The sequence below is a fragment of the Thamnophis sirtalis genome, unplaced genomic scaffold (genome assembly GCF_051295495.1).
Source record: "Thamnophis sirtalis isolate CommonGarterSnake01/CBP01778 unplaced genomic scaffold, rThaSir2_p1.2 scaffold_2, whole genome shotgun sequence".
In the NCBI taxonomy this organism is placed as follows: domain Eukaryota; kingdom Metazoa; phylum Chordata; class Lepidosauria; order Squamata; family Natricidae; genus Thamnophis; species Thamnophis sirtalis.
In genome coordinates, this window is record NW_028261382.1 from 36938252 (window position 1) to 36962347 (window position 24096).

Consider the following 24096-nt stretch of genomic DNA (forward strand, 5'->3'; position numbering starts at 1 on the left):
GGGGTCTCCTTTTGTCCTTCCTGTCCCCTTTCCATCCCCTTTCCCTGCTTTGGAGGAGTGGAGTTGTAACTCTTTGGCCCAGAAGTTCGTTCTGCGCCAGACTTCCCTCCGTTCTCTTTGCCCACTTCCTCCAGGCATCCCCTTCGTCCTCCCTCCCTCCCTCCCTCCCTCCCTCTCTCTCTCTCTCTCTCTCTCTCTCTCTCTCTCTCTCTCTCTCTCTCTCACACACACACACACACACACACACACACACACACACACACACGCAGGGCCAGGGGGCCATGAAGCATCCCGGCCAGCCCTGGGAGGGGGGCCCCGTCTTTCCAGTGTGTGGATGTTGACTTTAACAGCAGATGTCGCTCCTTTCCCCAGCTACAGAGCGGCCAATCAGCGCTAGCACCACCGGGCTGCCATTGCCAGCGCCTGCCGCCCGCCCGGGCAGTGCCGAGAGAGGCGAGAAGGGGGTCACGAGGAGGGGTGCTGCGGGAGGGGGACAGAGGCCCGCTTGGGCTGTGCGTTGGGGAAGGAGAGTCTCCCCCGTCTCCCGTGGGGGCAGAGTTTGGGCAGACGGGCACCCCGAGAGGCGATGCGGTGCAGCGGGACATCTGTCTGGGTGAGGAGACCGGGGGGGGGGGGCTGGTGGAAGGTGGGGGGGGTTTCATGCATGTCAGAGAGGAAACAAGGGGGGGGGGTGGACCTTCTTGTCTTGCTGGCCACTTTCTCTCCTCCCTCTTGGGCTGCTTCTGTGGGTCGCCTGGCCTTTCCTACTGAGCTACAGGACGGTCCCTGCTCCCCCTCACCCCCTGGCTGTTCTTCGGGGAACCAGAGGAGGCAGCTGGCCAGCACCCCCCCCCCCCATGGCCCCTGCAGCAGGAGAGCCCAGCAGGAAGGGAAGTGGGTTCAATCAGGATTGCTTGGAGAATCACAGGAGTTTGAATGACGCCCAGTCTTGCTGACGTCCCGTCCACAGGCTGAGCCTTCCGTTCGTGGCAATCCTGCACTTCTCGTTGCCAGGTGCATCCCAGCCGCCACTGGTGGGGTGCGAAAGGCTGCTGTTTGGGGCGCCAGCCAGGGAGCCACTCCATTCCCGACCCTTCCCTCCTCACCAGAAATGCTTCATGCATTAATTAGCACGTTGCAGTTTGGCCCCAATAGCTGCCTTCCCTTCCCTTCCCTGTAGCTCCGTAGCTCCCAGGTTTAAAGGATGCGTCTCCTGGAAGAGGCCTTCCGTCCCTCCGGTGGGAAGCAGGAGGGTGGATGCGTCTCCAGGATGATGCATGCCAGGCTCTTGTTTTGAGAGAAATATTTGCCCTCAATCCACCCGCCTAGAGATGTGGATAGAAACATCCATACATCTGCATGTGTTTTCCTGTCTGCCTATGTTAGCCTGGTCCCACTTGCGACTCTTCCTCGCTCACGTTTTAATCAATTAACAGATACGGATCGATTGAGCGCTGTATTAGAGCAATTCCTTCGCAAGTTTCCCACATCGACTGATCCCTCTCTGCTCTTGGGGGAGGGGGGATTGGGGCGGTGCAGTGGTTTGGGGGTCTCTTTGTGGCTCCCTGGTTTGCAGTTCGCTCTCCGGCAAAGGAGGGTCTGGTCAAGGCTTGTCCCTTGGTGGTTTGGTGGCACCCAAGACCCCCTTCCCTGCCCCTTCCCTGGAGAGCCAAGATTAGAATAAACTCCACGCAAACAGGAAATCGTACAAATTACCTTTGTTCTTCAGGCATTCTCAAAAACAATAACTCATGATTACTGCTGAGGTTCTTCTGAGCCCCCCTCCCCTCATAATTTGTTCAGATGACATGCCAGCCTGTGTGTGTGTGTGTGTGAGAGAGAGAGAGAGAGAGACAGAGAGAGAGAGAGAAAGAGAGAGAGAGACAGAGAAAGAGACAGAGAGAAAGAAAGAAAGAGAGATAGAAAGAGAAAGAAAAAGAGAAAGAGAGAGAGAAAGAGAGAGATAGAAAGAGAAAGAGAGAGAAAAAGAAAGAGATAGAGATAGAGACACACAGAGAGAGAGAGAGGGAGAGAGAGAGAAAGAGAGACAGACAGAGACAGGGAGAGAGAGAGAGAGAGGGGGAGAGAGAGAGAAAGAGAGACAGAGAGAGAGAGAGAGAGAGAGAGAGAGAGAGAGAGAGAGAAGTGGAAAGGAGCAATTTTGTCTGGGTAGCAGAAGGCCTGGCTGGATAAAAGGCAGCTGATGTCTTTAACAACCTGTGTTTGTCACAAAAGGTTCCTCCTGGAGGGCTTCCCAATTGTTCCCCCTCCCACCCTGTTGAACCCCCCCCCAAAGTGTTCCCCCCTGCCCCCCTCCTCCCAGCCCAACAACAGCTATTCTTCTCCCACAAAAGCCTGGCTCACATTGTCCCACCAAGAGCTTCCCCTCTCTCTCTGGGGACTGAAGGGGAAGGGGGCTTCACGGCCCCCAGCCCCTCCTGCTCCCCATCCAAAGTCTTCAAAGGAGCCTCCAACCTGTGAGCCCAGAGAGTGAGAGGGGGGGCTCTAAGGGAGCCCCAGATTACAATTGAGCTGGGAGGAAATTGCCCTCCGGACAGAGGGGAGACTGGGCTTCCCCGGACATGCCAGGACCAGCCCCTGGAGTCAAACTTTTCATGTCACTGCTTCCCCCCCCCCCCAGCAGACCCCTGCAAGCCCAGTCCAGCCCCATAGATTCCTTTCCCTTTGGTTTCTGCTGCAGGTGGACTCTTGGTCACCTGAGGCCCGGTGGGTGGGCTAGGCGGGCAGGAGGGTGGGTGATCGAAGGCAATAAATCTTGCTGCTTCCATGCTGGCCAGGCAGATTCTGCTTTAAAATGGGCCTGGGAGGGTTTGGGTGGGACACAGCGAGGGAAACCTCCTTACAACCCTTGCCTGCACTGTGGCTGAGTGGCTAAGATGCTGAGCTTGTCCATCAGAAAGGTCGGCAGTTCGGCGGTTCGAATCCCCAGCGCCGCATCACGGAGGGAGCTCCTGTGACTTGTCCCAGCTTCTGCCAACCTAGCAGTTCGAAAGCACGTAAAAAATGCAAGTAGAGAAATAGGGACCACTTTTGGTGGGAAGGGAACAGCGTTTGGTGCGCCTTCGACGTTTAGTCATGCCGGCCACATGACCACGGAGACGTCTTCGGACAGCGCTGGCTCTTTGGCCTTTGAAACGGAGATGAGCACCGCTGCCCCCTAGAGTCGGGAAGGACTAGCACAGATGTGCGAGGGGGAACTGGCACTGAGGGGCCACTGGAGATGCTGAGTGCTGGAGGCTCTTCTCAGCCCCCTTTCTCCTCTTCTCCCCCACCCCCCAGATCCCATCTAATGCCGAGGCTGAAGGAGTCGCGTTCCCACGAATCACTGCTCAGTCCTGGTAGCGCGGTGGAAGCCCTGGATCTCAGCATGGAGGAGGAAGTGGTCATTAAGCCTGTGCACAGCAGCATCCTCGGCCAGGATTTCTGCTTCGAGGTGAGGGGCACGCTGGGGAGAGGGCGAGGGGGGGGCAAGAGGGAGGAGGAGCACTGGTGGATGGAAAGCAGAGGGCTGGGCTCGATGGGAGTCTTGCTTGAGTTTATGATGCACTCCTAAAAGATTAAGGATGGAACCTCCACATCCAGGGGCAGTCTACCTCAGGATCAACTTCATGAGAGTAGGCTAAGGAAAGGTGGCTGCTTTTTGAGTGTGCTTCCCAAACATTGGATCCCATTGGCCCAGGCTTGATATCCGTATCCAAGCGATGAGGAGCTGAGGGTGTTGCTCGTTCTTTCTTGCCTGGGCGGAGACTCCCACGCCCATCAGCTCTCTCTCTCTCTCCCCCCTCTCTCTCTGTCTTTCTCTCTCTCTCTCCCTCCCTCTCGCTGTCTGTCTCTGTCTGTCTCTCTCTCCCTCCCTCCCCCCTCTCTCTCTGTCTCTCGCTCCCTCTCCCTCCCTCCCCCTTCTCTCTCTCTCTGTCTCTTTCTCTCTCTTCTCTCTCTCTTTCTCTCTGTCTGTCTCTTTCTCTCTCTCTTTCTCCCTCCCCCCTCTCTCTGTCTTTCTCTGTCTCTGTCTCGCTCTCCCTCTCCCCCTCTCTCCCTCTGTCTCTCTCTCTCCCTCCCTCTCTCTCCCTCCCTCTCTCTCTGTCTCTGTCTCTCTTTCCCTCTCTCTCTCTCTCTCTCTCTGTGTCTCTGTCTCTTTCTCTCTCTTTCTCTCTTCTATCTCTTTCTCTCTGTCTCTCTTTCTCTTTCTTTTTCTCTCTCTTTTTCTGTCTTTCTTTCTCTTTGTCTCTCTCTTTGTCTCTCTCTTTGTCTCTGTCTCTCTCCCTGTCTCTCTCTCCCTCCCTCTCTGTCTTTCTCTCTCCCTCTCTCTGTCTCTCCCTCCCTCCCTCCCTCCCTCTCTCTCTCCCTCCCTCCCCCCTCTCTCTGTGTGTCTCTGTCTCTTTCTCTCTCTCCCTCTCTGTCTCTCTCTCTCTCTGTGTCTGTCTCTTTCTCTCTCTATCTCTCCTCTCTCTCTCTCTCTCTTTCTCTCTTTCTCTCTCTCTTTCTGTCTCTCTCTCTTTCTCTCTCTTTCTATCTCTCTTTCTCTCTCTTTCTCTCTTTCTCTCTGTCTCTCTCTCTCTCTCTCTCTCTCTCTCAATCTCTCAATTTCTCTCTCTCTCAATCTCTCTCTCTCTCTCTCTCCTCTCGCAGGTGACCACATCGTCTGGGAGCAAATGCTTTTCCTGCCGGTCTGCAGCAGAACGCGACAAATGGATGGAGAATTTGCGACGAGCGGTGCACCCGAACAAGGTAGTGCTGGGGGGAGGTCTTTGGCAAGATGCCCCTTGTTTGTTCTCCCCAATTTTCCAACTTCCTTTAAAGGAGGAGGCTAGAAAGATAACAGACCTCCGAGTCTGGTAGAATGTCAGTTCATTGAACGCTTTGGAAAAGGTTCATGTCTGTTAAATCTAAGAGTCCATTAAATACAAGCGTCTGTTAAATACAAATGTACACTGTTGGTGTCAGTTAGTCTATCTATATATAATTGATATAAATGGCATTATTTGCACAAGTGTCTTGACCCAAGTGGGACATTTCTCTGATGAGTCTGAATATTCCAGAAGTTGTTTTGTTAGGAACATGGATAAAAATTCCCAAGGGTGCAAATTGTTGGCCTTACAAGATCCCTTTACGTGTCTATGCAGGGTAGGTAAGCCCATAGTCACTTCTTCTGCATCTCCTTCCCAGGACAACAGTCGGCGAGTCGAGAACATGCTCCAGCTGTGGATTATTGAAGCCAAAGAACTGCCCGCGAAGAAGCGCTACCTGTGCGAACTCTGCCTGGATGAGGCGCTCTACGCCCGCACCACCTGCAAGCTGAAAACGGACAATGTCTTCTGGGGGAGCACTTTGAGTTCAACAACCTCCCGCCCCTGCGGAGTATCGCCGTGCACTTGTACAAGGAGACGGACAAGAAGAAGAAGAAAGACAAGACCAACTTCATCGGGATGGTCAGCATCCCGGCCGGCTCCGTCACGGGGCGCCAGTTTGTGGAGAAGTGGTACCCGGTGGTGACGCCCAACCCCAGCAAGGGCAAATCCGGGGGGCCCATGATCCGCATCAAGTCGCGCTACCAGAGCATGAGCGTGCTCCCCATGGAAACGTACAAGGAGTTTGCGGAGTACGTCACCAACAACTACATGGTCCTCTGCTCCGTGCTGGAGCCGATGCTCAGCGTCAAGAAACAAGGAGGAGATGGCCTCGGCCTTGGTCCACATCCTGCAGAGCACGGGAAAAGCCAAGGTGAGGATGGGGAGGCTTTACCCGCTCCCACGGGGAACAGGGCCCACGCCCTGAAAGGAGACCAACCCAGCTCTGGCCCAGCTTGGGCAACTGATCCTTGGCGCCTGCAAACCATCACGTCCCCTGAATCGTTTTGACTTTGCGGGGTTGAATTAAATTGTCACACAACAGTTGTACCAGTGGTGGGTTTCAAAAAATGTTGGAACCTCTTCTGTAGGTGTGGCCTGCTTTCCCGGGTCCACTGGTTGGAACCTCTTCTAACCGGTTCGGTAGATTTGACGAACCGGTTCTATCGAACCGGTGCGAACCGGTAGGAACCCACCTCTGAGTTGTACCCATAAAAGATGGAGGGTGTGAAGTTCTTGGCAAAGCTTGGCATTTGCAAAAGGGGTAACCAGAGGCAGGTGCGTTCTCAGGACCCCTCCCCACTGGAAGGAATGTGTAGCCATCCCTTACAAAGGACCCCTCCGCCTTGTATACACTTCAGAGAGCGCTGGAGTTTGCTGACCAGTTGTAAATCCCAGCGGCTGCCTTCCGCTCGGCCCCCTCCTCTCAGAGCGAGGAGGGGGATTGGGTAATATTTCTTGCAAGAGCTGTTAGTCCAGCTAATTATGGCTTTAATCAATTTTACGAGCACAGTCAAGGTCCTCCTTTCGGGAGTCATCTGCTCTGCTGTGAAGCCTGAGTGGCGGCCAGGGAGTTAGGACCTGTATCCTCCCGACCTCTTCCATCTGGTCCCTGAGGGAGCCTTTTTGGGGGGTCCCTATTGGGGCCCCTTCGCCTGGGAGCCCTGAAGCCACTGCAGAGCCCCTGTGCCTCCCCCTTGCCAGCTGGACATGAAACGCATGCAAACTGCATTGTGCTTTCTGCTCTTATGGGCAAAGCTGCTCCTCAGATAGGCTGCCTTAGCATGTGGGGGCTCCACGTGGCTTCAAGGGGAGAGCTTGACATAGTAAGCTATTGGAGCCAAGGCATGGATTAGGCTAATGGGCACCAGAGTTCCATGCGGGTCAGTGACAGGATTCCTCACCCTCCCTACAACCCTTAAGATGTTCCCGGGCGTGGCACTGCCCCACCGAGCCTTGGTGGAGGGGCTGCTACCTCCAGAGAAAGCAGGCTGCCCCCTGTCCTGGGGAGGTGGGGGGACTGGAGCATTTAGGGGACATGGCTGGCATTTTCTGAAGCAGGGAAAGAGGCGGCCTGGGGGAAGCAGGGGCAAACCTGTGAGGACCCCCCCCTCCTGTCCTGCAGAATTACTTGGGGAGGAACAGGTGAAGGAGAGCCAAGGTGGCGCAGTGGTTAAAAGCAGCACTGCAGGCTACTGCTAGATCAGCAGGTCAGCGGTTCAAATCTCACCGGCTCAGGGTTGACTCAGCCTTCCATCCTTCCGAGGTGGGTAAAATGAGGACCCAGATTGTTGTTGGGGGCAATATGCTGACTCTCTGTAAACCGCTTAGAGAGGCCTGAAAGGCCTATGAAGCGGTATATAAGTCTACTGCTATTGCTATTGCTATTGAAGGAGAGGAGAGAGAGGGGGGGTGGACCCTGGACTCCGTTCTTCAGAAGAATCTCCTTTCCCAGCGCTTCCCATCCGACTTCAACCCCTCCCCACCCCGGGAGGAGGACAGCAGCTTCCAGCCCAGCCTAAACTGGGTGTGGGGCTGCTGCTCCCCAATATTTGACATGCAGGGATGCCATGATGCAGAAGTCCATCCCTTCTTTGGCCTATTGTTTGTGTGGGTGAGGGTGGGTGGGTGGGTGCTGTGCGGGGGGCGGGGGCTTTCCCAGCACATCGGTCCAGCAGCAAAGTGATCCTACTCCACCCCAAATTGTCCCAGGATTGTGGGCCAAAGAGACAGGCAGGGAGAGGAGTCCAGGAAATAAAACCAATTTGAAAGTCAGGGTGTTTAGAGGCCCTGCGGTAGGGAGGGGAGAGAGAGAGGGAGGGAGGGGGGGAGGGAGAGAGAGAGAGGTAAGGGGTGAATGGGGTTGAGGTAGGCAGTGCCCTCTGTGCCCGGCTGTTCCCCTGCCACCCACCAGCCCCGGGAACTTTCCCACCCCAATGGACCTTCTCCTTCCCAGGACTTCCTGACAGACCTCATGATGTCCGAGGTCGACCGCTGCGGGGAAAACGAGCACCTGATCTTCCGGGAAAACACACTGGCCACCAAAGCCATTGAGGAGTACCTGAAGCTGGTGGGCCAGAAGTATCTGCAGGATGCCTTGGGTAAGGCAGGGGGGGGATCCTGCCCTCTCCCCGCCCCCATTAGGGCTTCCCCAAGCTTTGGGGCAGCAGCTGTGGAACCTGGCCTTACGGGAGGTGGAGTTTCTCCAGCCCAATCCTTTGCAGAGCTGAGTTGCTGCCTGCGGGGACTTTCCCCCCTGAGATGCTAGCTTTCCAGCCCCAGCCAAGAGGCATTGAGGACAGGGGGGCTCGGCAGCCCTTCCCTATCCAAACCAGGTCTTCTCCTAGCCTCCCCGGCTCTTCACAGCCAGGAGTCACCAGAAGGCAGGTGGCCCTCGGCTGCCTCTCTGCCCGGCTTCCGGCTCGTCTCTAAGCCGATTTCTGAGGGGGGGCAGGAACAGGCAGGGGTGACATGAAATGGAGCCGTGTGGTTTTGGGCACGGGGAGGGGGCTGTCACTGGAAGGAGCTCCCCACTTTCATTCCTTGGCTTCCCCCAGAATCTCGGGGATGGGGAAATTCACTGGCTTCCCTATTTTTTCTTCCTCCTCCCTGCGGCTCGCAGGCGAGTTCATCAAGGCGCTGTACGAGTCGGACGAAAACTGCGAGGTGGACCCCAGCAAATGTTCTTCCTCGGATCTCCTGGAGCATCAGAGCAACTTGAAGATGTGCTGCGAACTGGCCTTTTGCAAGATCATCAACTCCTACTGGTAGGTGGGTTGCACTGCCAGAGTCGGCGTGGGGGTGTGGGGGCAGAGACAGCCAGGAGTTTGCTTCCTGCCTGGGACCCCCGAGAGGCTGGAGGGCAGGCAGAGTCCCCGGAGGGCTGCTTTGTCCAGTCCCCAAGGCTGCTGGCTGCCTTTCCTTCCTTGGCCACGGAGGGTCAGAGCGCAAAACAGCCAGGAGGTGGCCAACTGACCAGGAAAATCAGCCCGACTCGCTCTTCAGCTCTTATTAGCTTCTCCTGGGGCCAAACCACCAGAGCAGCATTGAGACGCAGGAGCAGAGGGTCTTGAGGGATCTGGCAGCCTCTGGGCTAGGAGTCCCCAACATTGGCAACTTCAAGACTTGGGGACTTCAACTCCCAGAATTCCTCAGCCAGCTATGCTTTCCGACCCTGCTTTATTCCGGGAGAGATGCCCAGGGGGGCAGTGCCCTCCGTTGTGCTCCAGATGCCCAGAAAGGGAAGATGGGCATCCTCTGGGGGGGCAGCCATTCCTCCCCTGAAGCCCCTCTGGAGCTGGCCTCCCTCTCTCCCCTCCACAGCGTCTTCCCCCGGGAGCTGAAGGAGGTTTTCGCCTCCTGGCGCCAAGAGTGCAGCAGCCGCGGTCGGCCGGACATCAGCGAGCGCCTGATCAGCGCCTCCCTCTTCCTCCGTTTCCTCTGTCCGGCCATCATGTCGCCCTCCCTCTTCAACCTGCTCCAGGAGTATCCGGATGACCGCACTGCCCGGACGCTGACCCTCATCGCCAAGGTCACCCAAAACCTGGCCAATTTTGCCAAGTAAGGCTCCCTCTGGGTCGACCAGCTGATTTGGAGTTGAGGCGGGGAGGGGAGAAGGGTCATTGAGTGGCCACTTTGGCACTGTCAATTTCACCTCGTGAGATCATAGGGACTAGAAACCTGAAAGTGTCAAGATTCTCCCCTTCTGCACGCACAGGTTCCCCCCCTCCCCAGTTATGAATTTTTTAAAGCCTCTGAAAGCAAGAGAATCAACTGGGGGGGGCGGGAGGAATGACACAGATCCCAGCCAGCTTGCTACTTAAGCCCAGAGCTTTGCTGGAAACAAATCCCTCCACTGGCTTTCCTGGCTAGTTCTGAGCTGCTTATCCTTAAAAAAGAAAAAGAAAGAAAAAGAGAAGGAGGAAGAAAGAAAGAAAAAGAGACAAAGAAATAAAGAAAGAGGCAAAGAAAGAGTGGGCAAGAAAGAGAAAGGGAAAGAAAGAGGGAGAGAGAAAGAAAGGGAAAGAAAGAAAAGAGAGAGGAAGAAAGAGACAAAGAGAGAGAAAGAGAGAGGAAAAGAGAAAGAAAGAGAAAGAAAGAAAGAAAGAAAGAAAGAAAAGGGGAGAGAGAGAGGGAAAGAAAGAAAGAAAGAGAAAAAGAGAGAAGGGCAGAGAGAAAGAAAGAGAAAGAGACAAAGAAAAGGGGAGAGAGAAAGAGAGGGAGAGCAAGAAAGAGAGAGAGAGAAAGGCAGAGAGAAAAAGAAAGAGACAAAGAAAGAAAAGGGGAGAGCAAGAGAGAGAGGGGAAGAGAAAGAAAGGGGGAGAAAGAAAGAAAAAGAGAGGAGAGAGAAAGAAAGAGAGAGGGAAAGAGAGAGGGAAAGAGAAAGAGAAAGAAAGAAATGCAGAAAGAAAAGGGGAGAGGGAAAGAGAAAGAAAGAAAGAGGGAGAGAAAGAAAGAAAAAGAGAGGGAGAGAGGAAGAAAAAGGGGGAGGGAAAGAAAGGACGAGAAAAAGAGAGGGAGAGAAAGGACGAAAAAGAGAGGGGGAGAGAAAGAAAAAGAGAGGGAGAGAGGAAGAGAGAGTGGGGGGGGAGAAAGAAAGGAAGAAGAGAGAAAGAAAGACCATAGACCTGCAGAGATGCAGCCTCCAAAATCCAAGCCAGGGCACAGGGTGGGTCTGCCCGGCTGTGCCCACTCCCTCCCTTGCGCGATCGGGGCTTCCCTTGGACATTTGTCCGAAGGGGGAGCCTGCAGCTGCTCTCCCTCCACCAAGCCTGCCTGGCCCAGGTTCCCCATTTCCACGGCCCCTTCCCTGCTCCTCCCAGCGGCCACCTTGCCCGGCTTTGCCAGCGTGGCAGTGGGAGCCCTCTTCCTGCCAGGCCTCAGCCGGCTTCCTCTGCCTTGGCTTTGCCACAGGTTTGGGAGCAAGGAAGAGTACATGTACTTCATGAACCAGTTTCTGGAGCACGAATGGACCAACATGCAACGCTTCCTCCTGGAGATCTCGAACCCGGAGACCCTCTCCAACACGGCCGGCTTCGAGGGGCTACATCGACCTGGGCCGGGAGCTGGCCACTCTGCACTCCCTGCTCTGGGAGGTGGTGGCCCAGCTGGACCAGGTAACCCCCCGAAGCCCTCTGGCTCACAGCCGAAGGGCAGTGAGACCCCCGCCCAAAGCGGCCCCCAAGGGCCCCCTCAGAGCTTCCTCCCCCGGCTGGGCCTGCTCCGAAGCGCTGGGGCCGGAGGGCTTCAGCCGTTTCCTCCCTTGCAGAACACGGCGACCAAGCTGGGCCCCTTGTCGCGCCTCCTCAGGGACGTCAACGCGGCTCTGAGCAACCCGTCCTGCGTGCAGGTCTCGGTCACCAGCGACCCGTCCGCCTCCACCCCAAACGCCGGCAACGGCATCTCGGTGGGGCTGCAGAAGATGGTCCTGGAGAGCGACCTCTCTGGGTAAGAGCGGGTGGGCAGGCCTGGCTGTGGGAGGCAGGGAGGGGCGGGCAGGGAGGAGGGCCTGGCCGTGGTGAGACACACACACACACACACATGCGCTGTGGGGGACCCTAAAGTAGAAGGGCCTGAGGTTGACGGGTGGGGGAAGGCAAAGTTCAATTGCACAGGACACACAGACACAGACACACACGCGGCACCTGCTGTCAAGAACAGATGCCTTGCAGTGCCCCACAGGGCAGGGGAGAAAGGCGGGCGAGGGTCCTTGAAGGGGCAAAGCGGCATGTCCTTCCCCTGAGCATGGCGGGTGGGATGCGCTTGCTTGCTTGCTGTCCTCTGCGTAGCACGTTTCTCTCTCTGTGTGTGTCTCGCTGCCGTTTCTCCTTTTCTTCTTCTTCTTCGTTGCCGTCGTCTTCTTCTCTTCCTCCTCCTCCTTCCTCTTCTCCTTATGCATTTTTATTTCCCCACAGTCTGATAGATTTCACACGCTTACCGTCTCCAACCGCTGAAAACAAGGACTTGTTTTTTTGTCACAAGGTCTGTGGGGGCTCAGCCGTCGCCCGCCCGGAGCTCCAGCTACTCGGAGGCCAATGAGCCCGACGTCCAGATGGCCAATGGCAGCAAGAGCCTCTCCATGTGGACTTGCAGGACAATCGCCTTTTGGACGGCGGGGGCGGTGGGCTGGGGGCCGCCGAAGCGCTCCCCGAGAGCCACCCCTCTGCCGGGCAGGCCTGGGCCACGCGGACTCAACCGAGCGGCGCCACGGGCACTGCCACCGTGCGCCGCTCCGCACAGACGCCCACCACGCCCAACGCCGAGAACGCCCCGGGCCGGCCGCAGCTGCTGGCCCCCCTCTCCTTCCAGAACCCCGTCTACCAGATGGCGGCCGGCTTGCCGCTCTCCCCCCGGGGACTGGCCGACTCGGGCTCCGAGGGCCACAGCTCACTCAGCTCCCACAGCAACAGCGAAGACTTGGCCGCGGCCACCAAGCACGGCTTCGGCAACCCCGGTGGTGTCCCAGAGGACTTTGCCCGGCGTGCCGGAGAACTGGCCCGCCGGCAGCTCTCGGTGGCCGAGAAGGGTGGGCAGCCGACGATGCCCCGGCAGAACAGCGGCGGCCCACAGCGGCGGATAGACCAGCCCCCGCCCCCACCTCCGCCCCCTCCCATCACTCGGGGCAGGACCCCTCCCTCCCTGCTGAGCACCTTGCAGTACCCCCGGCCGGCCAGCGGGGGCCTGCTTTCCTCCTCGCCCGACTGGCCGGGCAGCGGTGCCCGCCTGCGCCAGCAGTCCTCCTCTTCCAAGGGAGACAGCCCGGAAATGAAGCAGCGCACCATGCACAAGCAGGTGAGTGGGGCAGCTTGGGGGTGGTGGGGAGGCGGGCCAGGCCATGAGCCCCCCACAGCTCCTCTGATACACCCTGGCTTCTACCCCCCTCCCCATCTCCTGGGTCTCCGCTGCCCATGTTGGCCTCGCTGGGCACCTCTCTCCGCCCGCCGCTCGCCCGGCACACAGGATGCCCATTTGAGATCTCTCTGTTCTGCTACTGCCCATTCAGGAGGAGCCATATCTGCCCCCAGCCCTGGGACCCCAGTGGGGGGCAGTTGACCCCCCCCCCGAAGCACCTCTGCCCTTTCTTTTCAGTTAATGACGTCCATCTTGTAGCTGTTTGTTCACCTTCAACCCCGCCAATTTCTGTGTGGAGCCCGATTAAGGGCCATGCTGCCCCTCGACAGAACGGCTCACTTTTGGGGCTCCAAGATGGCTGTTTTGTGGACTGGGATCTTCCCCAGACTGATGTCCCACTCCCATGTCTACCCCTTAGTAGGAAGGCTTGCAATTGGCCTGTCTTCTTGGAGCCCTCAGCTTCACCTGTGTTTGATTAATTGTCCACATATTAAGCGCCCCCCACAGCAGAACATCTGAAGGGGGCTCTGCTTCAGCCAAAGCAAAGCCTCTGAGGCTACGTGAGAAGCCCACCTGCCGAGCCCAGCCCTCCCACCCCTGGCAGCCTCCAGGCGTGCCAACCTCCATGCCCAGCAGCACCCGCACACCAGGAGGGCCGAAGCCACACGCGGGCATCCCCCTGAGGGAGAGGGCCACGCGACCCCTCTGTTCCGCCAAGGGAGCCGTGTCCCTTGCCCGCCTCCCGCCTGATGCCCTCTTTTCTGCCACGCGGCGCCTTCGTTGCAGGCCCCTTCTTCCGTGAACCCCAATGCGCTGGACCGCACGGCCGCCTGGCTCCTCAACATGAACGTGCAGTTTCTGGGAAGAGGAGAACGCCGAGCCGGAATGCAAGCTCAGGAGTAAGGAGGAGCTCAGGTCAAGAGGAGAAGGTAAGGGGGCGACCACCGCAGTCTTTCCTTCAGAGCTCCTGGGAAGACGGAGAGACGCTCGGCTCGAGCTCTGAACTAGCTTTGGGAGGGGGGAAATGCAGCCCTTGGACTTCCTCCACCCCCTCCCACTTCCATTTGCCCCTGCCCCTTCTGCACTTCCCTCTCCCCTGCCTTGCTCACTTCATTCTCCCAGGGGTGCCCCACCAAGCTAAGGTTGAATTGAGGGGTCCCGGGTGCTCTCTGAACTTGATAGCAATAGCAATAGCAGTTAGACTTATATACCGCTTCATAGGGCTTTCAGCCCTCTCTAAGCGGTTTACAGAGTCAGCATATCGCCCCCAACAACAATCCGGGTCCTCATTTCACCCACCTCGGAAGGATGGAAGGCTGAGTCTACCTTGAGGCCGGTGAGATTAGAACCGCTGAACTGAAGATAACAGTCAGCTGAAGTGGCCTGCAGTGCTGCACTCTAACCACTGCGCCGCCTCGGCTCAAGGTCGACTTGTAGATGTTTCATGACCCACACTAGGGAACATCATCAATGCTAAAAGGGAGTCGGGTGTGAGGAATGAAAGAGGAGGAGGAAGGGTGGAAGAGGAGGAGGAAGAGGAAGAGGATGGGGAGGAAGAGGAGGAAGGGCTGTGGGGTCCTTGATGCTCTCTGAGCTTGGTGGTTTTACTTGCAGATGTTTCGTGACCCAACTAGGGAACATCATCAGTGCTAGAAGGGAGGGTGGGGTCCTTGGCATTCCCTTCTTGCACCGATGGTAGGACAGGGCCCTGCTGGCTTTCAAAGAAGGGTGGATGGGGGACCACAGGGAGGCTGCTGTGGCCCAGCTGGCCCAGCCCCGCCTTTCCTCCCTCCCCCTTCCTCCCTCCCCAGTATCAACAAGACGTGGCAGTGCTGCAGGACAAGCTGCGCCAGTCTGCCAAGAAGCTGGAGGAGTACGAAGTGCGCTTCCGGTGCCAGGACGAGGGCACGCAGAAGCTGGCGCTGGAGTACCAAGCACGTCTGGAGGAGAGCGAGGAACGGCTGCGGCGACAACAAGAAGACAAGGAAATACAGATGAAGGGGATCATCAGCAGGTAAGTGTGTGTGGGGGGCATCCTTGCTCTGTGCCCCCCCCAAAAGTCACAGGAGATTCCTCCAGTGGGCACCATTCCGACCAGCGTAGCCCACGCAGGTCTGGCATTTACACCTGGGTGCAGAGCCAGAATTTATTTACCGAAAGGTTGGTGTCCAAAAATGGAGGGGGGGAGGAAGAAGGGAGAAAGGCTGTACCATTGAGAGGGGACCCCATTTTTCCACCCCCCCAGGCTGATGTCGGTGGAGGAGGAGCTGAAGAAGGACCACGCGGAAATGCAGGCGGCTGTGACTCCAAGCAGAAGATCATCGATGCGCAGGTGGGGGAGGGAGGGGCTCTCCGAGCTGCGCTTTGGGGTGGGGGTGAGTGGGAGGGAAAAACAGGTTGGGTGTTAAATGCAGGGAACCCAAAACAAACAAGGAATTACTTCGGAGTAACTCCCTATTTGCTGCTTGCCGAGAGGCCGCAATCTTGCCAGACTAAAGCACAAATCTGCTTACATTGACATTATATCCTGTAAATGTATCCCGAGAACAGCCAGGGAGGTGCCTCTTCTCCTGCCTACCAAGGATTCCTGCCTCTTGGCACTTTGGGAAAGACACACACACACACACAACTCTCCACCCCTCCCACCCCAGGGGCTCCTTCCCCCACAATTGAGGAAGAAGGTCAGCAAAGGAGCCGCCTGACATCTCACTTTCCCCCAGTGTCAGGTGGAGCTTTTGCCTGCACGGGCATTGGTTCAACCCAGGCAGAGTGTTGCTGCTGGAGGGGGGGGGGGGGCTATGCTACCTGAGCAACTCCAGGGACTTGCCTGGCTCCTCGTATCTCCGAGGTGGCCCTTCTCTGTAGCCCCAGCCCATTAGAGGCAATCAGAGAAGCTGCTGGCCTCAGCAAGAGCCCCCCCCTGCCTCCCCGGGGGCTCCTCATCCATTAATTAATCCACCGGCTGGATCGATTCAGGGTCAGGAAGTAGAGACAGCCAGGATTTTCATCAGCCGCCGAGGCGAGGCTGGAGGACGAGTCCCTTCCTGGGAGAGCCTCTCAAAATACTGCCAGTCAAGGGCGGAGGGAGGGAAGCTGCTTAGCTGCAAATCAATAACGCAGGCGCCTTCTTGGGAAACAAAAATGTCAGGCGCTGGAAATCCTAGAAGAGAGGAAGAAAAGTTGCCCCAAATTCAAACAAGGGCTCCGTGTCCCCTCGCCAATCTCCTCCTGGCCTGTTCGCCTTCCTTGTTCTGTTCCTCGGTGACTTGGAGAAATGTGGACTCCAGGATTGCCCAGCCAGCTGGACTTCAACTCCCAGAACCCCCACCCCCACCCCCACCCCAGGGAGCATGCTGGATTCTGGGAGTTGAAGTCGACACCAAGGTTGGGAGAAAAACCATCCCAGACTGGACCGTCTTGTGGTCAAAGCTGTGAAAGTAACGTGGTTCCCCCGAAAATAAGACAGCGTCTTAGACTCCCAAACTAAGCGCTTGGCCTTATTTTCAGGGAGGTCTTATTATTTTTGAGGTGCAGGAGGCGGTGACCATGTTGCAATATTTTTGGGGGGAGGGCTTATTTTAGTGCATGTGCTCCAAAGTCCAATTGGGCTTATTATCCGGGGAGGTCTTATTTTGGGGAAAAGAGGGTAAATGGTGTCCTATCCCAGGTAGCAAAAAGGCTTCAGCTGGGGAAAAAGCTGCTTGCCGAGAGGCCGGAATCTTGCCAGACTAAAGCACAAATCTGCTTGCATTGACATGTATCCTGAAGTCCTTCTTTCCGATCTGGGCAAGGGGCTTCCTTTGCACTGACTGCCTGTGTTCTCTTTTGCCCCCCCCCCCAGGAGAAACGCATCGCCTCCTTGGACGCGGCCAACGCCCGGCTCATGAGCGCCCTCACGCAGCTGAAAGAGAGGTACAGCACGCAAACCCGCAATGGCATCTCCCCCACCAACCCGACTAAATTGCAGATCACCGAGAGCGGTGAATTCCGGAACAGCAGCAGCTGTTAACCCAGGGGACCGGCTGCTGCGGGCGCGCGGGGAGCGAGAGGACAGCCAAGCCGAGCGCCCAGGAGGGGCGAGCTGCCTGGCACGGGCCTGGCACTCCCCTTGTCCACCTCCTCCAGCGGGAAAGCCAAGTGGACCCCCAGCCCTCCTCGCCGGCGGCCCCTGTGCCCAGTGATGGCGCTGATTTGCACAGGAGCCTCCAACCGAGCAGGAGTGAAGCCAGTTGCCCAAAGAAGATAATTCAGCAGGTCACTTCCAGGAATGCGGAGGGACTAATGACACACCCAGCACTCTGTTACAGCGAGTTCTCCCTGACCTGTCACCACTCTGGCCACTGCCACCACCCTGGGATTTGCCCTGTGAGGCACCGCCACATCCCTCGAGTGCTCGTTTGGTGCCAGGGGCCTTGTCCCCCTTCGTCCGGGGCATGGCACCTCCTCCCAGCCCTAGCAGACCTCATCAGGGAACGGAGGAGAACTGGGGCAGCTCAGGGGCTCCATCGTGGGCAAGAGGCATCTCTGCAGATGTGTTGTTTGATATTCTCTGTGTGAGTCCCTGAAGAACGCCCACTAGCCAGAAAACCTCAACCCCAGCCAGAAAGTTCAAACTCTGTTTAAAGATGTTTCTCTCTCTCTCTCTCGGTTTAAGTTTGCAGAATTAATTTGGGGTCAACTTTTATCAGCACTGATCTCCTCTTCCAGCACTTAGCCGCCACCCCCACCCCCCACAAGCATTTCTGCCCCCAGGCTGGAGACAAGGCCAAAATGACGGGGAGAGGGCAGAAGGTAGCATCGGTTCGATGCAGCCAGGAGCGAGACTGGCCATCGTGCATCCAGGGACAGGTTGGACACTCCGTCTTCTGCAAACGCACCGAATGAACTCGGCATCAGAAGGCCTGTTTTGGTCACCTTTAGGCTGGCGAGACCCAACAAGTTGGGAAAGGAGGTGAACGCTGGCAGAAGACCCCTCCTCCCCCTTGCCCAGCCCTGCCCAAGCAGCCAAAGGGAGAGCCCGCCTGGGCATTTTGGAGATCCTGGGTGTCCCAGGGAAAAGGACGGGCACGAGGGCTGTTTTGCTGTGCCAAACAAGAACAGTGAAAGAAATTGCCACTAAAGGAAACTCTGAAGCCCAAGGAACAAATCCACAGCGGGGCACAGTGCAATAGTGTGCCAGGGGATGCCAAGGCAGCCAAACCTCTGGCGGTGTTCGCAAAAGGCAGGAACCAACCGCTTTGCCAGCCGGGGCCTCCGGGGAGGGATAACGGCTGCCCCCTCCACTTCCTAGCACCCAGGGAGCTGCCGTCCCCACAGATGGGGAGGAGGCCCCCCCATTTCTCTAGAAAGCTGCTCACAAAGTGGGGGGGGAGGTTGGTTCTGCTTGGCGGGGCCTTTCGTGCTCCAACTGGCCGGGGAGGGTCCCGTTTCTCCATGTATGGCAGGTCCCTGCATGGTGGCTGCCGGGGAAGCACCGGAGGACGAAAACTGACGGCCTCCCTGCCGTACGAGGGCTGGTAACCCCGCTTTCTTTTTCTTCCACAGTCTGCGTTAGGAATAAAACGCCCAAAGCCCAAAGCAGACCTTTCTGGAGTCCTCTTCCTCTTTTCAGGGGGGGTTCATGTGGGTCCTGCGTGGGAAGCTTGCCACCTCGACGAGGCCGCACAAAAGAGAGTAAACGAGCAAAGGACGCGCCCTCGGAAAAAAGTCCGCCTCCCCCTTCCCTAATCTGAACTGCTGGGCAGCCCTAGCCGGGCTGGTGGGCCTTGGCAGGCGGTCCGTTGTGAGACGGGTGTGGGTGCGAGGTTTGTAGGAGGCAGCCGCCCCCACGGAGGAAGGTGAAAGAAGCCGGACGTTGGATCCCTCTTGCGCCAATCGCTTCTCCGCTACCGTCCGGCTCGGCTGCGTGCAAACTCTGGCCCCGGGCCCTTCCCAGAAGACCCGGAGTTTAATACTGACAACAACCTCCCCCCCACACCTGGTGATCCCACCTGGGTCCGAACGTCCGCAGACAATCATGCTCCTTTTCTGCACCCTGCTTTCTCTCTCTCTCTCTCTCTCTCTGCTCTCTCTCTCTCTCTTTCTCCCTCCCCTCCCTCCCTCCCTCTCTCTCTCTCTCTGGGACGAAGGAACCAATGCAACACTGGATACCTCCAAATAGTAAATAGTCGTTTCCCCAGGTGGCCATTTGTAAGGCGGGTGCCCATCACCGAGAAGGGTGCATGCAAACTAGAGCACAGATTTCCTAGGGCATGGTGCCCAGGCAGGGTCTTAGGCAGCCTGGGCAAAGGGGCAGGGGACCGGGCACCTTTCCTTGCCAACTGCTCCCAGGTGTCATGAGGTCTTGAGGGGCCTTGCCATCCCGGAGCCGCAGTGTTCCAAGTATCATGTAGAATTAAATCGGAGTCCAAGGCAAAACGATCCTTAAAGTTCCAATTTAATAAAGCCCATCTTCTCCCGAGTGGGGCATTCCTCCCAGCCAGCCGTACCTTAAGTAAATGGACACCTTCCACTGCGCTGCCCTTGGCCCTGCTGGAGACTTCCCAGGCCACTGGGAACATTTGCCAAATGCCAGGTCACAAAAGCTGGAGCCTGCCCCTCTCTCTCGCCTCGCCCGCCAGAGGTCTAAGATGGCAGGAGGGCACCCCTGGGTCATCCGGGGTTCAGGCCAGCCTCTGGGTGCTCGACCGGATTTCCTTGCTTCCTCACCCCTCAAGGCTAGGCAGGTGGGAGGGCACCCCAGCTCCGTCCTCCCAAACGGAGAGAGAGAGAGAGGCCTCCACTGCCTTTAATTCCTGGGGTGGTGGAGGGCAACCCCCCCCCTTTTCTCTCTTCTAAAACTTTCTGCCATATGAACTCGTTACGATCTGTGAGGTTTTCATTTTTTACAACTAACCCCTTATATAATACACTGATCTTTAGAACTTGTACAGGTTCCTCTTTGTAAAATGGAGGAAAGTTTGTTTTCAAAAGTATCGAATATAATGTGCCATTTTTAAATTTCATTTTGCCTGACAATACAAAAAAAAACCCCGGCTGGCTTTGGTTTAGGGGAGCTGAGCCCAAGGGTTTACAGCCACGCCGGGTGTGTGTGTGTGGGGGGGGGGGAGAAACGGGGCTGGCTGTGTCCAAACGCCCCTTTGAAAAACCCAAATGGGGGGGGGGGGGTCTGGTGGCCCAGAGTCCCTTTTCCTTCGTGGTTCCTGCTAAATTCTGGAGGAAGAAAACATTTGATACCAAAAAGGCAAAGAGGGTTTTTTTCCCCAAGGCGGCAGAGATCCTCTCCAAATTTGACACCCGGGCCGAGCCAGCTGGGTGGGAACAGCACGGAATTCCTCAATCCAAGACCCTGTGGGGGGGTGGGGCACCCCACAACTGTAACCCATGATGCAAAGGAACCAGGGGGGCTGGGTTAGCCCCAAATGCATGTCCTGGTAAAAAAAAAAACCCACTGAATGGCTCTCGGGAAGGTGGGCACCTTTGGTGCCAGAGCCTGCTCAGGTCAAGAACAAATGGTGCCAAGTTTTAGTCAAATCTTTAACCAGGGAGTCTGGTCCTCCTCTAACCAAGGGGGACGGTCTCTTCTGCTGCTTTGGGCATGGAGAGAGTTTGCCCCACATCCCCCTCCATCACAGCCCTTGTTGGGGGTTGGGGAAGCCACAGGGGTCCAACTAGCTCCTTGCTGGCCATCTCTGCCCAGCACGATACCCTGGAGGGATTTGGCTTGGCCCCAGGACAAAGCATCCCCCTCATCTCCCCCCTGGCAGCCAAGCCCACGTACCTGGGCATTCAGGGTGCAGAAGGTGGGCAAAGGGAAAGCAGCCGGTAGTGGCTTTTCCCACCCAGCCCTCGTTCTGCCCCACTTGCCATACTATGCCACAAGGGTCTGCGTGGCACTTGAAGGGACCCAGTTATTGCCCACCCCCCTCTACCCAGAAGATAGGAGATAAAAAGCTTCACCCAAACCCCCAAGGTGGGTGGGTGGTCTGCTGGCGAAGGACAAATGATTTATCAACCAAACGGAACTCCCCGAGGTTGCTCTGTCTCCATGTGGTCTCCTTTCCCTTCTCCTCCCCTTTGGACAACAGCACTGTGTCTTCAAATATACCTCTCTGGCGCCCCCCAAGAGCGTCCCGGGTCCCTCTTGTTCCCTCTTCAAACCCGTCTCCGTGTTTTATAGGCTCTTCTAAAAGAAACCAAGCAAAAAAAATATGACAATAATAATGAAATAATTTTTGTAAGTATGTTTAATAAAAATAATAACGAATAATAATAATATTAATAATAATAATTATGAAGCAGGACTTGCTGAGATGTTTCCTTCAGTTTTGCTGTCAAATAATGTACAGAGAACGTAGTTTGTGTCCACAGCAGAGAACCATGACGTGTGCGTGCCATTTATGTACATTTGCAATTAGAAAAAAAAATATTAAAGATTTATTTAGCTATTTTATTCAAGCTTTTCCCCCCCCTCCGTGTAGGATGCCTTCTGTTTGCTTGAGAAGTGAATTGTCTTTGTGGGGTGTACGCGGGTTGGAGGAGCAGTGCTGAAGTTTGCCTGGGGTCAGCTGCACCCCCAAATTTTGCAGGAGGAGGATTTGCCCACCCAATGCCAAGGAATTGGAGAAGGGGGGAAGGAGTGAGAGAGAAAGAGAGAGAGGGGGGGGAGGTAAGAACATTGGGGGGTTTGTTACACTCTTCATTTATGCTATCTGCTCCTTGCAACCCCCCCCCCTTAATTTCTTCTCCCTGTTTCATGCCAGTCCAGCCACTCCCCTTTTGAATTTGAATAATTCCCTCTGCACTACAGACCGTTCCAGATTCACTCCACATCCATGTTCCTCGCTTAACTGGGCAGTGATTCATTTAACAACCGGGGCAAGGAAAGTCATAAAGTGGGGCAAAACCCACTCCACCACTGCCTTGTTTAGGAACGGGAATCTGGACCCAGTTGTGGTCTTAAGTTGAAAACTGCCTGCATCCATTCTTGACCCGATCTCCTCCGTATTTCGGTAATAATCCTTGTGGACTAGCCACCCACCCTTTCCTACCAGAGTTTGGGCATCTTAACCTCTCCCCTCTTCTCTTTCCCCACCTTCAGCCAACATGTTAGGGAGGGCACAGCATTCACTTGCTCGTCCTGGCTTCTTGCCACTTAACGTTTAAACTGCAATCCCTCACTCCATTTTCCTTGTCAAAACCCAATTACCTCGGTCTCGGATACATCAATTTTCAGGCCCAGACCCCACGCTGCTTCCTACAAGTGAACATAGGCTGAAAATATAAATGCCCAGCCAGCTCTGCCAGCCGCCACAAGCATTCCTTAGGTATTTATTTCTAAATTTAGCAACCAAAGGAACATCACATTCGTTGCCCTCTCTGCTCCAACACTCAAACCGTCTCTAAGCTTCCCTCTTTCTGCCCGGGGCTCTCCGCATTCAGCAACTCACATTCAACTCTGCCCTTGCACAAAAGGTGCTGGAATTCAAGCCTATTTGTTTTAACCTTCCTTTTATTTTGCAACCCACAAATGTACAACAGCAGGGTCACATTCTTAACCCTTCTTAATGACGGGGCGGAGCAGCCCACAGCCACCCTGCCTGGCACGGAGCTGCCATGCGCTTCTAAACATTCGAAATTATTATTCTACTTTCCGTGTCAACCCTTAACGAATTAAGGGACCTGTAGAATGTTGTGTTGCCTCCATTCTCGCTCACTTCTTCACACCGGGACCAATAAATAGCAGCCTTCCAATTGTCAGTTTTTCACAACGCCTTAAACATTCATTCATTTCATTTCATTTATTAAATTTATAGGCCGCCCAATCCCGGAGGACTCTGGGCGGCTTACAATGAAAGAAGAAGAAAAAAGAAAGAGAAAAAACAAAATAAGTAAAAAATAGTTTAAAATACACAACACACATACGTTCTAATCGGGGCTGGACCTTAACACTAAGGTCAACAGCCCCAGGCCTGCCGGAACAGCCAGGTTTTAACGGCTTTCCTGAAGGCCATGAGAGTGGGTAAGGTCCGGACCTCTGGGGGTAGCTGATTCCACAGGGTCGGAGCAGCCACAGAGAAGGCTCTCTTCCAGGGGCCCACCAGCCGGCACTGACCGGCTGACGGTATCCGAAGGAGGCCCACCCTGTGGGATCTTATCGGCCGTTGGGAGGTGTATGGCAGTAGGCGGTCTCGCAGATAGGCTGGTCCTAAGTCATGTAGGGCTTTAAAGCTAACAACCAACACCTTGAATTGCGTCCGGAGACCAATTGGCAGCCAGTGCAGCTCACGGAGGACAGGTGTAATATGGGTGTATCTCGGTACACCCAATATCGCTCGCGCGGCTGCATTCTGGACTAGCTGTAGTCTCCGAACGTTTTTCAAGGGTAGCCCCATGTAGAGCGCGTTGCAATAATCCAGCCTTGAGGTGACAAGGGCCTGAGTGACCGTCTGATATGCCCCCCTGTCCAAGTAGGGCCGCAATTGGTGTACCAGACGAACCTGGGCAAAGGCCCCCTGGTCACAGCCGACAGATGGTGTTCAAGTGTCAGCTGCGAATCCAGGAGGACCCCCAAATTGCGAGCCCTCTCTGAGGGGTGTAAATTTTCACCCCCCAGGATCAAGGACGGACTGTCTGAACTGTCCCTCGGGGGGCAACATCCAAAGCCAAATAAATCGCAGGGCTGCCTTACAGGCACAACACCCCCCCCCCTCCTTTTAACGTTTCTGCTGTCGTATCGCCTGCTCCGACCCTTGCCCTTTTTCCAGAGTCTCTGTTTGCGTCTTAACCTTTTCATGTTTTTTTTGGACAGAAGTATATATGTAGCTTTCATTTCTGTGCCTCTCTTCAACATGTCTCCATCAATCACAGCTTTCCTCATTTCCGTGTTTACGTGCCCCCTGGGTTACAGTGCCCTCATTCGCCCATTCGGGTCTTCCAAATCTTTACCTTGGCAACAACCTTAACCAGGGGAAGAAGCAAACTGGAACCAGCAAATTACAGGAGTAGTCGACGCATCGCACACACTAATACACTGTGAAATAACTTACACGCCCGAAAAAGCAGTAGGGGAAGAATCCTGCACTGCTTCCAAAGCCTGAGGCTTTTGGCGCACCTGGCCTGAATGATGCCAACCGTCCTCCAGCGCATGGCGGCAAGGCTGGCCATCCTAGTCTTGGCATCCCCTCCAGTGGGCACAGGCAGAGCCCCGATCTACGGCCAGCCCTAGAAGGCCTTTGCCAGCAATGCCCAGACCTTGGACATACGGTGCCACTGGGCTCCTGCTCTGCGTTCTGGTTTCTGGAGTTCTTGGCGGCTTCTTCCTGGCACCTTTCAAGGGAGCTAATTACTGTGGCACTAATGAGGCCCAGGTGCTAAT

General features: G+C 55.9%; 1 protein-coding gene across 1 annotated transcript; it reads left to right on the top strand.

Moving 5' to 3' along the window:
• Positions 1–423: 423 nt before the first annotated feature.
• Positions 424–18776, top strand: DAB2IP (DAB2 interacting protein). Its single transcript, XM_087704853.1, is given in 21 exon segments — positions 424–613; positions 3301–3454; positions 4651–4749; positions 5188–5341; positions 5344–5681; positions 5683–5742; positions 7825–7969; positions 8491–8635; positions 9192–9428; positions 10782–10908; positions 10910–10984; positions 11137–11315; positions 11783–11834; positions 11836–11947; positions 11950–12659; positions 13506–13580; positions 13582–13648; positions 14541–14733; positions 14965–15017; positions 15020–15051; positions 16561–18776. Coding segments are annotated over 20 exon segments (3165 nt in total). The 5' UTR covers positions 424–613; positions 3301–3310; the 3' UTR covers positions 16729–18776.
• Positions 18777–24096: the final 5320 nt, after the last annotated feature.